The sequence below is a fragment of the Mirounga angustirostris genome, unplaced genomic scaffold (genome assembly GCF_029215605.1).
Source record: "Mirounga angustirostris isolate CCGP_5_RB_7025 unplaced genomic scaffold, mMirAng1.0.hap1 SCAF_11, whole genome shotgun sequence".
NCBI classification, from domain to species: domain Eukaryota; kingdom Metazoa; phylum Chordata; class Mammalia; order Carnivora; family Phocidae; genus Mirounga; species Mirounga angustirostris.
This window is the reverse complement of record NW_026991719.1, coordinates 103,069,501-103,082,643: the sequence shown is the minus strand read 5'-3', so window position 1 is coordinate 103,082,643 and position 13,143 is coordinate 103,069,501. Positions and strand designations below refer to the sequence as shown.

The following is a 13,143-nucleotide window of genomic DNA, read 5'->3' as shown; positions in this document are numbered from 1 at the left end:
GTCCCAAGGGTTTCCCTGATCTGTCAGAAAAGTAAATGCATCTTCCTACGCACTCACCCACCACCCATCATATATGTTTTTTGTCAGGAGAGGGGGTGTGTGTACAAAGTTGGTATCAACCAGTAGCCTCACAGTGCCAGGTATCACTGTGTAACTGTTTGCCTTGGTAAGAACCTGCCACCAGGCTGCTCTGAATGTTCTGAAGCCACAGACCAGGGTATGAAACTTCCAACTCCTGAGACTAAGCCAGTGCTCTGAACCTTTACACTCTCTCATCAATGTGTCTCTGTGGCTGCCTCCTTCCAAAATTTCTTTATCTCCATCTCTGTGATAATCTTGCCCGTCCCTCAGGACCCTTCTTCAGGTCCCAGTGGACTATGCCCAGGCACCTGAGCCTGAGGGACTGAGAGCGGGAACAGAACCAAGGAGTGGGGAAGAAGGTGCACTACCCCTTGACTCTTCTTTTCCACCTCCTTGGGCTCTAGGGTACAATGGAAGCCAAAACCTCCAAGGAACGTCTCCCTTGTCTGCATGGCCTGCCATGTTCCCAACGCTATGCCTAAGGGGTCCCCGCCATCACGCCTGCCAGAAAGTGGGGCCCCCAGAGACCTGCATTTGGAATGCACCCCTCAAGGCACTGCAGTGCAGGAGCTCAAAGACTTCAATTTTTTGGTAAATATATACAGTGACAACTGTTTAAGATAACTGCAGAGAGGCTGAAAGAAGAGCGGCTGCAGGACGAACCTAAGAGGAGGGTCCCCCTGTAGCTGCCAAACACTCCCATTCCCCCACTAAATTCAATGTCTTATCTCAGTCAAGTATCTCCCAGGATTGCAGCAAGTGCACATTTGTTTCTTCGTGCGGACAACTGTCCTGGTTCTTTCTAGCCTCGTGGTAGACTATATTTTAGATTTCATATTCTAAGTAGGGATTTTAAGAAGGCTGGTTGGCCGCTGTACTGAGAGCGGCGAAATATCCTGTGTCACTTAGTGGAAGTCCAGGACAGGAGCACATGGCCAACTTGGGGATCCTGGAGCGCAGGCCCTCAGTTTATCCCGGCCCCAGTGGTCCATCCCACCTCCCCAGCTTGGCGAGCGCTCCCTCCCACCGCGCTTGCTTGCTTCTTGCCCACGCCTTCCGCTGCCTCCGCCCCCCCACCCTGGGGCCCCCAGCTTAGTCCTAGCCCTGAGCTCACTTAGCCTCGGCCCTGCCTCTGCCCCCGCACTACGACTACGACCCCGTTCCACTTCCCTTCGCCTGCTGCCCTCGCCTTCTTCTCCGCCGCCGCGTCCGTTCTCGGTAGGCTCCACGCCCGCCTCCTGGCTCCTGAGAGCCCGCGGTTCCCGCTGCCGTCAGGGCCAACACGGGTGCCACGCGCCGCCGCCGCCGCGGCCACTCGCCCGCCGCCCACCATGGCCCCGCAGCAAACAGGTAGCATCCACGCCATCGAGCTGAATCCCTCCAAGACCCTTCTGGCCACTGGGGGTGAGAACCCCAACAGCCTGGCCGTCTACCAGCTGCCCACCCTGGACCCCGTGTGCCTGGGCGACCGCCATGGCCACAAGGACTGGATCTTCACCATCGCCTGGATGAGTGACACAGTGGCTGTGAGCGGCTCCCGCGACGGCACAGTGGCGCTGTGGCGGATGGATCCCGACATGTTCAGCGGCAGCATCGCCTGGCACAATGATGCGGGTCTTCCTGTGTACGCCCACATCCGTCCGAGGGACATGGAGACCATCCCCAGGTCCAGCACCAGCCCCAGTAACCGCAAGGTGCGGGCTCTGGCCTTCAGCGGCAAGAACCAGGAGCTGGGAGCGGTGTCCCTGGACGGCTACTTCCACCTGTGGAAAGCCCGAAGCACTCTGTCCAGGCTGCTCTCCATCAGGCTGCCCTACTGCCGAGAGAACGTGTGCCTGACCTACTGTGATGAGTTGTCCCTGTACGCGGTGGGCTCCCAGTCCCATGTCTCCTTCTTAGATCCGCGCCAACGTCAGCAGAATATCCGGCCCCTGTGCTCCCGAGAGGGCGGCACAGGTGTGCGCTCGCTGAGTTTCTACCAGCATATCATCACCGTGGGCACGGGCCATGGCTCCCTGCTCTTCTATGACATCCGCGCCCAGAAGTTCCTGGAGGAGAGGGCCTCAGCCAGCCCGGACTCCTCTCCCGGGCCCTCAGGAAGGAAGCTCAAGCTCACCTGTGGCAGGGGCTGGCTCAACCACGATGACCTGTGGGTGAACTACTTCGGTGGGATCGGCGAGTTCCCCAACGCTCTCTACACCCACTGCTACAACTGGCCTGAGATGAAGCTCTTCGTGGCTGGGGGACCTCTCCCTTCAGGCCTCCATGGGAACTACGCAGGCCTCTGGAGCTAAGGATGGCTCCTGTGTTCTCAAAGTGCCCAGATTTACCTTCCAGTCCCCTCTCATTTTCCTTCCTCACGCCGTGTTTGTGCTTTTTAACTCAGTGTGACGCTTGTCTTCCAGGTGGAAAGTGCCCAACTTACCTGTCCGTAGTGTATGTGAGAGAGAGAGAGAGAGAGAGAGAGAGAGAGAGAAAGAAGAGAGAGGTATCCTTCAGGCAATCAAAACTTGGCTTTAATAATTTTTTACACCTCTCCAAGCCACCTTTTTTTTTTTTTTTTTTTTTTTTTTAAGAGAGAGAGAGAGCACAAGCAGGGGGAGCAGCAGACAGAGGGAGAAGCAGGCTCCCCGCTGAGCAAGGAGCCCTGATGCTGGACTGGATCCCACGACCCTGGGATCATGACCTGAGCAGAGGGCAGCTGCTTAACCAACTGAGCCACCCAGGTGTCCCTCCAAACCATCTTTTGAATTCATATTACAAAGAGTTTTAGCTAACTCTTACTTGTCTTCTTTGAGTTATATATTCTCTTTTTAATTCTATGCAGTCATGGTTTTAGAATTTTGTATATTTTCTTTATCCTGTTTTTTTTTTCGTTAGCAGTATTGCAATAATATTGTCTTTAGTTATTTTCATTGCAGGTAGATGGCATAATAAAATCATGCTTAAAAACAGGGTTTGTACCTCTGTTCTGCAAAGTTAGTTATAGTTTTATAGACCATTGTTCCAACTGGAAAATACATTCCAAGTTCTAGATTATCAAATTTAGAAACATTCCATTTGTAAATTGTAATCTTAGATATTTATAGTTTCTAAGTTGTTGGTGCTAAACATACTTTTTTAAAAAGTATTTCTCTTTGAAAAAAAAGTTGTCATGGAATCTTGTTTTGTACCAAAATTCCAATTTGTCAGAACACTTTAGGAATGCAAGGGTTCTGTTGGTTGAATGTTCAGAATTAATCTGAAAACCTAATTGATCTTTTTCTTCTTCAATCCTTATTTAAGTTTTAATGACCTGCTGTTAAATAAATAAATGAATGTGTATTTTTTCACTTCTTGCCTTAGTACTATCAAAATTTGTGAACATATTTGAATGTTTGTGGTTTATGGAACTTGCACAGAATTTCAGTGCCATAATTCAAAGCAGGGATTCTAAGTATAAAAATGCAGAATGTATAGCAGGCAGGGTAGAATGTATAGTGATCCAGGATATAGACTGGATATTTTGCTGTTGCTGTTTTTAATACCAAATATTATATTTCAGCATACTTTAAATTTTCTAATTCTGCTTAACAGTTAAGTCACAAGAAAAAAACTGAAAAGGACAAAAATGATCCCAGTCCCTACTCCTGAAAATGATGCTTAATTTGTAAAATCTAAACTAGTAAGATTTTATTTTGTGAATTTCAAAGATTCTTACCTAAAGTAGAATAAATATGTTGTTAAAAAGTACTGATGTTATAGCCCTCAGTGTAATAATATACAATTATCAGGGACACTGGAATTTTGTTTCAAGAAGATGGTCTGGAGATTAAAATAAATGGGATTAGGTTGAAAAAGAGCATTTTGGGGCTCAGATAAATACAAATCATGGATTGTTAAGAAAACAGATTGTATTTCTCCATATATGAAAATATTGGAAATGAGAAAGAAGATTGACCCTTCCTCAAAAATGGCCAGATTATGCTGACCTTGGATTAGTATTGTGGCATGTATGTTTTTCCTTAAATATTTTGGCACTCAGGTGCTGCTTTAGTGTCCATTCACTACATGCTGTTCAGTTGCAAATCTGAACCAACAGTACTAAAAATGAACTAAGAAATACAGAAAAAATAAGCTTTTGTTTACAGAGATTGTTTTAGCAGGTTTATATAGTTGTTATTACATAGTAGTAAATTGTATTTGTGTGCATGTATGTGTCTCCAACTCAGTCATAACTGGAGAGTAGAGAATATAATTGTCATCTTTGTATTCTCTCATTTCTCCGCTAATGCCTAGCAAATCATAGGCAATAAGTAAATATTTACTGAATGAATGTATTTGCCTCTGGAAACTTAAAGTTCAAAGCTATGAAAATAAATGCATAAACATATAAATAAAAGTTTACTTTTAAATAGTATGGGATCCTGTTTTGTTTTCCCCGCTTTGTTCTTTGCCCTAATCCATTTCCCAGTCAGGCTCTGGGGCTTATCCATTTTTCACCTGCAAATACTTAGATTTGAAGATTTCTTTAAAATATTTTATGTTTTTTTCAGAAATTAGTTTTGAAAGACCTTTTTTTTTTTTTGTAGGAGTTTGTCTTCTTACCTAAAAATCGTTATTTGCTAAAAACCTCTTTAAATATTACTTAAGAACTTCACCGAAGTATTCACTGCCTGTCTTGTTGTGGGATATAGGGTATTTTTATAGTATTTGATCATTATTTGGGGACATTGGAAGAACATCTTCAGAGGAAATGACAGTTTTACATGAAGTGGGGTTTTAAAGAAGAATTAGAAGGAATATCTCTGATTTGTTCTTAGGCTTGCCCCTTCATCACTGACTCACTCTTAACTTACTCATAAGTTAGGGTATATATATATATATATTTAAAGATTTTATTTATTTATTCATGAGAGACAGAGAGAGAGAGAGAGGCAGAGGGAGAAGCAGGCTCCCAAGGAGCAGAGAGCCCGATGCGGGACTCGATCCCAGGACCCTGGGATCATGACCTGAGCCGAAGGCAGACGCTTAACCATCTGAGCCACCCAGGCGCCCTAGGGTATATATTTTTGATGCTGAATCACATGGCTTGTTTTTTAAAAACACTAAATAGCCTTATTATGTATGCATTTATATTATGTAGAAGTTTAATTATTTTGAATTATTTCCTACTTCAGGGACAAAGTGATCTACAGAAGTATAATTAATTATGTAGCTTGTGAGTGAAATAATTGAAAAAGTAACACTCCTGGAAACCCATAAAGGTAGTTCACTTAAAAATACACAAGGGGATACATATTTTTATGTACAAGTTACCTATTATGGTTGCCTGAAACCTCTGCATTATAGATTCTTTTAACTATTTATTAAAAATGTTCCAGGGACGCCTGGATGGCTCAGTCAGTTAAGCGTCTGCCTTCAGCTCAGGTCATGATCCCAGGGTCCTGGGATGGAGTCCCGCATTGGGTTCCTTGCTCAGCATGGAACCTGCTTCTCCCTCTGCCTGCCACTCCCCCTGCTTGTGCGTGCTTTCTCTTGCTTTCTCTCTCTCTCTGATAAATAAATAAAATCTTAAAAAAAAATGTTAGTTCCATTTATCTAACTACATATTCACATATACCTCCCTAAAAATATTTGTGACATGAAAATTTATGTTCTTTCCCTTTACTCTTTGGATGAGTTAATTTCTATTTGTTTTTTTTTTTTTTTTTTTTTTTTTTGAGGAAGAGGAGTAAGAAATGACTAATCAAGGATATCCAGTGAAATAAATTGAGTACTCTGGAAAAAATTCATCTGTTAAATATACTCTAGCATTAATGATAAACAAAATTGGATTCTCCAGAGGTTGATTATTTTTCCAGCCGAACTCAGTGTTGAACAAGTTGTCAAAAATTTTCCATTAATTACTAATTTAGAGTGATTTTAGAAAGTAATTCACAAAGCTGTTTTACTGACAGCTTCCTAATCTCTGCAAGTCTTAGGTAAGCCGGCTACATTAAACATGTCATTATGTGAGCTGCTCAGGGATGCTGTTCGGTGAGAATGACATGTGCTAATGTGAAAGATAGGCTGCATAGGCCATCGGTGTTTGCTTTAAGAGATGTTATTTTAAGATCTACTGAAATTGCTGCCTAAAACGATTTCCTACTACTGGCCTGCTGCAAACCCAGAGACACCTACCATTGAAGTGTGGCATCAACAAAAGGGCAATGTGGTTACAGGAGGTTGTGATGAAACAGGCTAATCTTTAGGAAGAAGAGGTCTTTAACTGCTAGATATTGTTTTGCACAGGCAATGGTCTTTGCTTCATAGGCCCTTCCCTCACATTTTTTTTTTCCTTCTTAACTCTATAACATGCCAGGGTAGTATACATTTAACTTCCTCATGCGTCCAAAGTGAATGTTTTTGTTATTATCTTAATATAGCATTTATCACATTGTAATGCAGTTAACTATATGAGCATATTGCTACCCCCCCCCATTTGAATGTGAACTCTGTGGTCCCAACACCTAGCACGATAGGCTACACATACATGGCACTGGGAAATCCAGAGCAATGACTAATACAATAATTTCTTGGCATCAATTATTTTATCAGATTAGTTGACCAGAACATTTGCAAATGTAATAAGGATTAGGTTGATGGATGAAGAACATCTTGAAACAGGCCCCATGGTAGTGATCATGGCAATTCATAGCATGGAATAATCTGGTTGGGCAGCAGAAATTTTGATTACTTAAGAGTTTCATAGAGGGCTCTTGGTTCTGAGCCATCAAAATAAAATGGAATAAATATTTTAGAATCACAAAAACCTGAGTTTGAATCCTATTCTATTATTTTTTCACTGAATAACCATGGGTGTGTTGCTTAACTTCTCTAAACCTGACCTTATATTACTAATTGTTCAATCCCCAGAATCCAGCATGCTAATACATATAAGCATTCTACTAATATTAGTTCTTTTTCTCTGTAGATCCCCACTAATTCTGTTAAAGGATATGTGTACATTTTTATTTAATTATTACAGTTTTACAAGGAAATTTTTATGTGCATTGTGGGAAGTGGTACATATAAAAAAGCAAAATATAAGAAAACAAAAATCCCCTCATTTCCATCAACCAGAGATTACTACTATTTAATAACTCAGTGTATAACTTTCTAGATTTTTTCTTTTCTTTTTTTTTAAAGATATTTATTTATTTGAGAAAGAGAGTGTGCACAAAGGGAGAGTGAAAGGGAGAAGCAGACTCCCCGTTGAGCCTGACGTGGGACTCCATACCAGGACCCTGAGATCATGACCCAAGCCGAAGGCGGACTCTTAACCAACTGAGCCACCCAGGCGCCCCACATTTTTTTTTTTGGTACATAAATGTACTCATCTATGTTGTCACTACTAAAATGAGAATATTTTCTGTAGTTTGGTTTGTAATCTGCTTTTTTCAGTTAATGATGCCATATTTTATGGCAATAAATATTCATCTTAACTATTATTCAGGATGTTTTTAATGTGTAGAGGTTGAAACTTAAAATGGATGATTTGATGCACCACTCAGGAAATTGGTCCCATCACCAGAAATCATTAGAATAACATATCAGACATTTAACCCAATACAGTAGCCCCTCTTATCTGCGGGTTTTCTTTCTGTGGTTTCAGTTACCCGCCTTCAACCACAGTCAGGAAGCAGATGATCCTCCTTCTAACTTAGTGTCAGAAGGTCAATAGTAGTCTATTGCTATGTCACAATGCCCACACCACCTACCTCACATCATCTCATCATGTAGGCATTTTACCATATCACATCACAGGAATAGGAAGGATGAGTACAGCCTAGTAATATATTTTGAGAGAGACCACATTCATATAACTTTTATTACAGTATATTTTATAATTGTTATAATTGTTCTATTTTATTATTTATTGTTGTTAATCTCTTATTGTGCCTAATTCATAAATTAAACTTTGTCATAGTAATGTATAGGGAAAAAAATGTTGAATATATAGGGTTTGGTACTATCTGTGGTTTCAGGCATCCACTGGAGGTCTTGGAATGTATCCTTTTTGAAAAGGGGGGAATAACTATGAGATTGTATACTTACTTAAACCTCAAGAGTTAATCACAAACATTTATCATATAGTGATAATCTTTGTCTAGTTGCTTGCTTAATTCAGTGATTTTCAGATATTGGAACATATCATAGCCACTTGCACATATTTTAAAAGTGAGAGTGGCTCAAGTCTCAACTCAGATCTACTGAAACAGAATTTCCTTGTAAAAATACCATTTTATTTGAGTATTTTCAAATTAATTCAATCAAAAACCAAATGAGATAGCATCAACAAAATAGGGCATGTGCCCTAAAGGTTTATGGTGTAGCAGAGAGGAAAGATATCTAATCATTTATTATAAAAATTCACTAGTGATCAGAAAAGGTAAATGCAGTATTAAGGTTATACTTAGCAGAATGAGAATATGGAGAGAATAGGAACTGATTCTGTCTGAGAAGGTCATGGACAGCTCCCAGAAGAGACAATGCTTGAGCTGTGTCTGGAAAGCAAAATAAGAGTGGAGACTGAGTGCTAACACCAATTTGAAAGTACATTTTGAGTGTCTGGAATGATGAGCACATACATACATACAGGGCTGTTGCAGTTTGACCTTGTGGAATTTGACGTGCCTATGGGATTTCTAGATACAAATATCTGGTTGGTAGTTGGAAATATGGATCTGAAGCTCATGAGAGAGGTTAGGGCTAGAGATACAAATGTGGGAGTCACCAACCACTATAGACCGGTACTTGGGAGGAGGTAGGGAGGACCAGTGTAGTGTCTCAGAGGCTAGGTCTCCTGGTTCTCATTCCAAAACCCACCTGTATTAAATAAGTCTGCACATCAATATATACATGCATTACTATATGCCTGGCACATAGTATGTAATTAATGACATCTAGGTAGATGGCCAAATGAATGTTTAGTGAATATTAAATGTTACTTAGTGGTCCCTAAAATGTAGTATTTCATCTTTTCATTTGGTAGTGAACAACTTTTAAATTTACCTATTGCAGAAGAGCAGAGTAGCGCAGCGGAAGTGTGCTGGGCCCATAAATTTACCTATTGCAGTCACATTAACAAAAGAAGATAAAGTAACTTTACCAATTGTTGCTGTTTTAAATAAAGAAATGTATATTTTGGTTAGACTTGTTTTTGCATCCTTTATGGAATATAGGTCATTCTACAGTTGGGCAAGAATAAAGCTAAATATTGATGATACCTTCCTTACAAATTACTTTTTTGTTTTTCCATTTTGGAGGGTACAGTTCACTGAAGCAAACACATTGATGATGTCAATGAGAGTAATGGTGCTATTTTCACCCTTTCTAATACCATTATTGTGCCATTCTCTGTTTCAACCTAAGGCATTAATGTTTCATGTTGATTAAATTTTAACATCTAAATTGCCCTTTTATGTTACACACAAATGATAAACTTGAATGTTCCAGTCAGAGGGCAGCAACTTTAGTTTCCTCTAGGCTCCTAGTAAATTCATCAACTAACATCCCCCAGCACCTCAGAAATGGTTCATTTTTGTTTCTCCTTCTTAACTAAGAGATATAAGGTTGAGTGCTTTTTGTTTTTGAATTATGCCTCATATGGCTAAAACTAGACCCCATTTTATACAATGGATGTATTTCTTGACATTTGTACATGAAGCACATTTCTGAAAACGGAATGATATATTCCCCCCATTGACTTACATTATAATTTCAGAAGTGTCATCTTTACTATGGATTGATTTCCAATTGACAGTGGTTTCTAACGCATTGCCACTGCCTCCACCTCTGAGACATGTACTTTAGTCTTCAAATAAAAGCTAAGTGATGTAATGGAATCCCTTATTTCAAAGAATATTAAAGGATACTTTCAGAAAGTGATAAACTAAGCCCTATTTCATTTGTGTAGAAAATGGGATTTCTTAAAATAGGACATCCTGTAATTTGATTTGCTCTGTATATATTTATCACAAGCCAGAGCAAATTCTAAGATATCCTCATTTGTCATGCCTAGAGGAGCTCTCTTCTTTCTTTTCTTCTGGTCTTTCTTTATGAATATTGCCCTAAGCAAAGGTGTTTGGCTCATAGATACTCCCAGGGAATGTTAAATAGCCCTTTGTTTTTCCTCACTATTTTAACTTTTTAAAACTCATAGTACTTAAATCATTTTAATAAAAGACTATTTGGGCATCATCATGCTAGACTGACTGTGGCACCAAAAATATTGAGAACGTAAATGTTTCATTAATTGCTTTCTTAAAGATCAGGGACTTTTGTTTTATGACTTAACTTTTTTTTCAATTGTGGTAAAATACACATAAAATAAAATTTACCATCTTACACATTTTTAAACGTACAGTTCAATAGTGTTAAGTATATTCACATTGTGCAACTATCCAGAATTTCTTCGTCTTGCAAGATTGAAACTCTATACCCTTTAAACAACAATTTCCCATTTTTCCCTTCCCACCAGCCCCTGGCAACCACCATTCTACTTACTTTTAGTTTGACTATTTTAGGTACCTCATAGAAGTGGAATCATATAATATTTGTCTTTTTTGTAACTGGCTTATTTATGTAATATAATTTCCTCAAGTTCCATCCATGTTGTGACATGTGTCAAAATTTTCTTCATTTTAGGGCGGAGCAAGATGGCGGAGGAGTAGGAGACCTGGATTTCGTCTCCTCTCAGGAATTCAGCTGGATAGGGATCAAACCATTCTGAACACCTACAAACCCAACAGGAGATCGAAGAAAGGAATAGCAACAACTCTCTCATCAGAAAAGTGACCACTTTCTGGAAGGTAGGACGTGCAGAGAAGTGAATCCGAGGCGATGTTCAGGAGGATAGACGGCGGGGGAGGGGCCTCTGGCGGCCGCTTCTGGCAAGTGATAGAGCCGCGGAGCACAAAATCGGAACTTTTAGAAGTCAGCTCCGCCGAGGGACGTCACTCTGGTGGCGAAGCGGGGGGTGGAACCCTCCGGGACAGTGTGGTCTCAGGACCCTCGGGGTCACAGAAAGACCGGGGGTGCCTGAGTGCAGCAGAGCTCCCAGGGATTGGAGCGGGGAAGCCGGTTGCAGAGGCGGAGCCCAGGTGCGGGCTCTCAGCTCGGGGTTGCCATAAACCGTGATCCGCGGCACAGTCGGGCCCCTGCTCCTCCAGCAGGGACCCAACAAGTGGCAGATCTGGGGAGACTCACCTTCCTCCCCCGGGAGGAGCCGCGTGGGAGTGCACCGCAGGGACCTGCTGGGTTTGGAGACTCCACCCGGGGTCGGGTGCCAGAGAGAGAAACGCGCGGTCACAGGCCGGGTGAGCACGGAGTGCGGCCAGAGACCGGGGAGACGGGAGTGACTGACGGCTTTTCTCTGGGGACTCACTGAGGAGCGGGGCCCCGAGTTCTCGGCTCCTCCGGGGCGGGGATTGGGAGGCCGCCATTTTCACTCTCCGCCTCCAAAGCTGTACGGAAAGCTCACAGGGAACAAAAGCCCCGGAGAGCAAACCTGAGCAGATTACTTAGCCGGGAGGGGGCAAGGGCGGGGCAATTCCGCCTCCAGCAGAGACATTTGGAAACCATGGCAACAGGCCCCTCCCCAGAAGATCAGCGAGAACAGCCAGCCAAGACCAAGTTTACTGATCAATGAGAACGGCAGAACTCCAGCGCTAGGGGAATAGTGCACATAGAATTCATGGCTTTTTTACCACGATTCTTTAGTCTTTCCAAGTTAATTTTTTTTAACTGTCTTTTTTTCTTTTTTTTTTCTTTTTGAATTTTTCTTTTTCCCTTTTTCAACCATCTTATCAATCCCTTTAAAAAAAAAACATTTTTATTTTTCATTTTTACATTCATATTCTATCCCTTCATAGTAGTTACCTGTATTTTTGGCTTATATATATAAGTTGTTCTCTCTTTAAAATTTTGAGATAGTTTCTTCTAACAGATTAGAATATACCCTAAATCTCTAGTATATGGTGTTTTCTATTCCCCTACCTGATCACATCCTCTCCCTTTTTTTTTCTTTTTTCTTTTTTTAAATCCTCTTCTTTCTTTTTTCAAACAACTTCTTATCAATTGTTTTATAAAATATTTTATAATTTCGTTTTTTACAGTCATATTCCATCCCTTCATCATATCAACCCTTATTTTTGTACATATATAAGTTTTTCTTTCTTTAAAATTTTGGGAGGCACTTTCTCCTAAAAGACCAAAATACACCCAAAATCTAGTGTGTGGAACTGATCTATATACCAGCCTGATCATATTTGATCACATTCTGTTTTTTTGTTGTTGTTGTTGTTTTGTTTTGTTTGTTTTTTGTTTTTGTTTTTGTTTTTATCTTTATCTTTTTCTTTTTTTTCTTTTTCTTTTTTCTCTCTTTCCCTTTCTTTTCCCACTGTGTCAGGTCTTTTCTGATTTGTTTAGAGTATATTTTCTGGGGACGTTGTTACTCTGCTAGCATTTTGTTCTCTCATTAATCTATTCTCCTCTGCACAAAATGACAAGACGGAAAAAATCACCTCAACAAAAAGAACAAGAGGTAGTACCGACTGCAAGGGACCTACTCAATACGGACATTAGTACGATGTCAGATCTAGAGTTCAGAATCATCACTTTAAAGATACTAGCTGGGCTTGAAAAAAATATGGAAGTTCTTAGAGAAACCCTTTCTGGAGAAGTAAAAGAACTAAAATCCAACCAAGTAGAAATCAAAAAGGCTATTAATGAGGTGCAATCAAAAATGGGGGCGCTAACTGCTAGAATAAATGAGGCAGAAGAGAGAATCAGTAATATAGAAGATGAAATGATGGAAAATACAGAAGCTGAGAAAAAGAGAGATAAACAACTACTGGATCACGAGGGCAGAATTCGAGAGATAAGCGATAACATAAGATTAAAGAACATTAGAATAATTGGGATCCCAGAAGAAGAAGAAAGAGAGAGAGGGGCAGAAGGTATAATGGAGCAAATTATAGCAGAGAACTTCCCTAATTTGGGGAAAAAAACAGGCATGAAAATCCAGGAAGCACAGAG

At 40.9% G+C, this 13,143-nt stretch overlaps 1 protein-coding gene across 1 annotated transcript; it reads left to right on the top strand.

Annotated features, from left to right (window-relative positions):
* Positions 1–1,412: 1,412 nt before the first annotated feature.
* LOC123842796 (DDB1- and CUL4-associated factor 12-like protein 2) lies at positions 1,413–2,375 on the top strand. The gene has a single exon (XM_045872002.2). It carries the CDS (start codon positions 1,413–1,415, stop codon positions 2,373–2,375), a length of 963 nt encoding a protein of 320 aa, XP_045727958.2.
* The last annotated feature ends 10,768 nt before the right edge of the window (positions 2,376–13,143 follow it).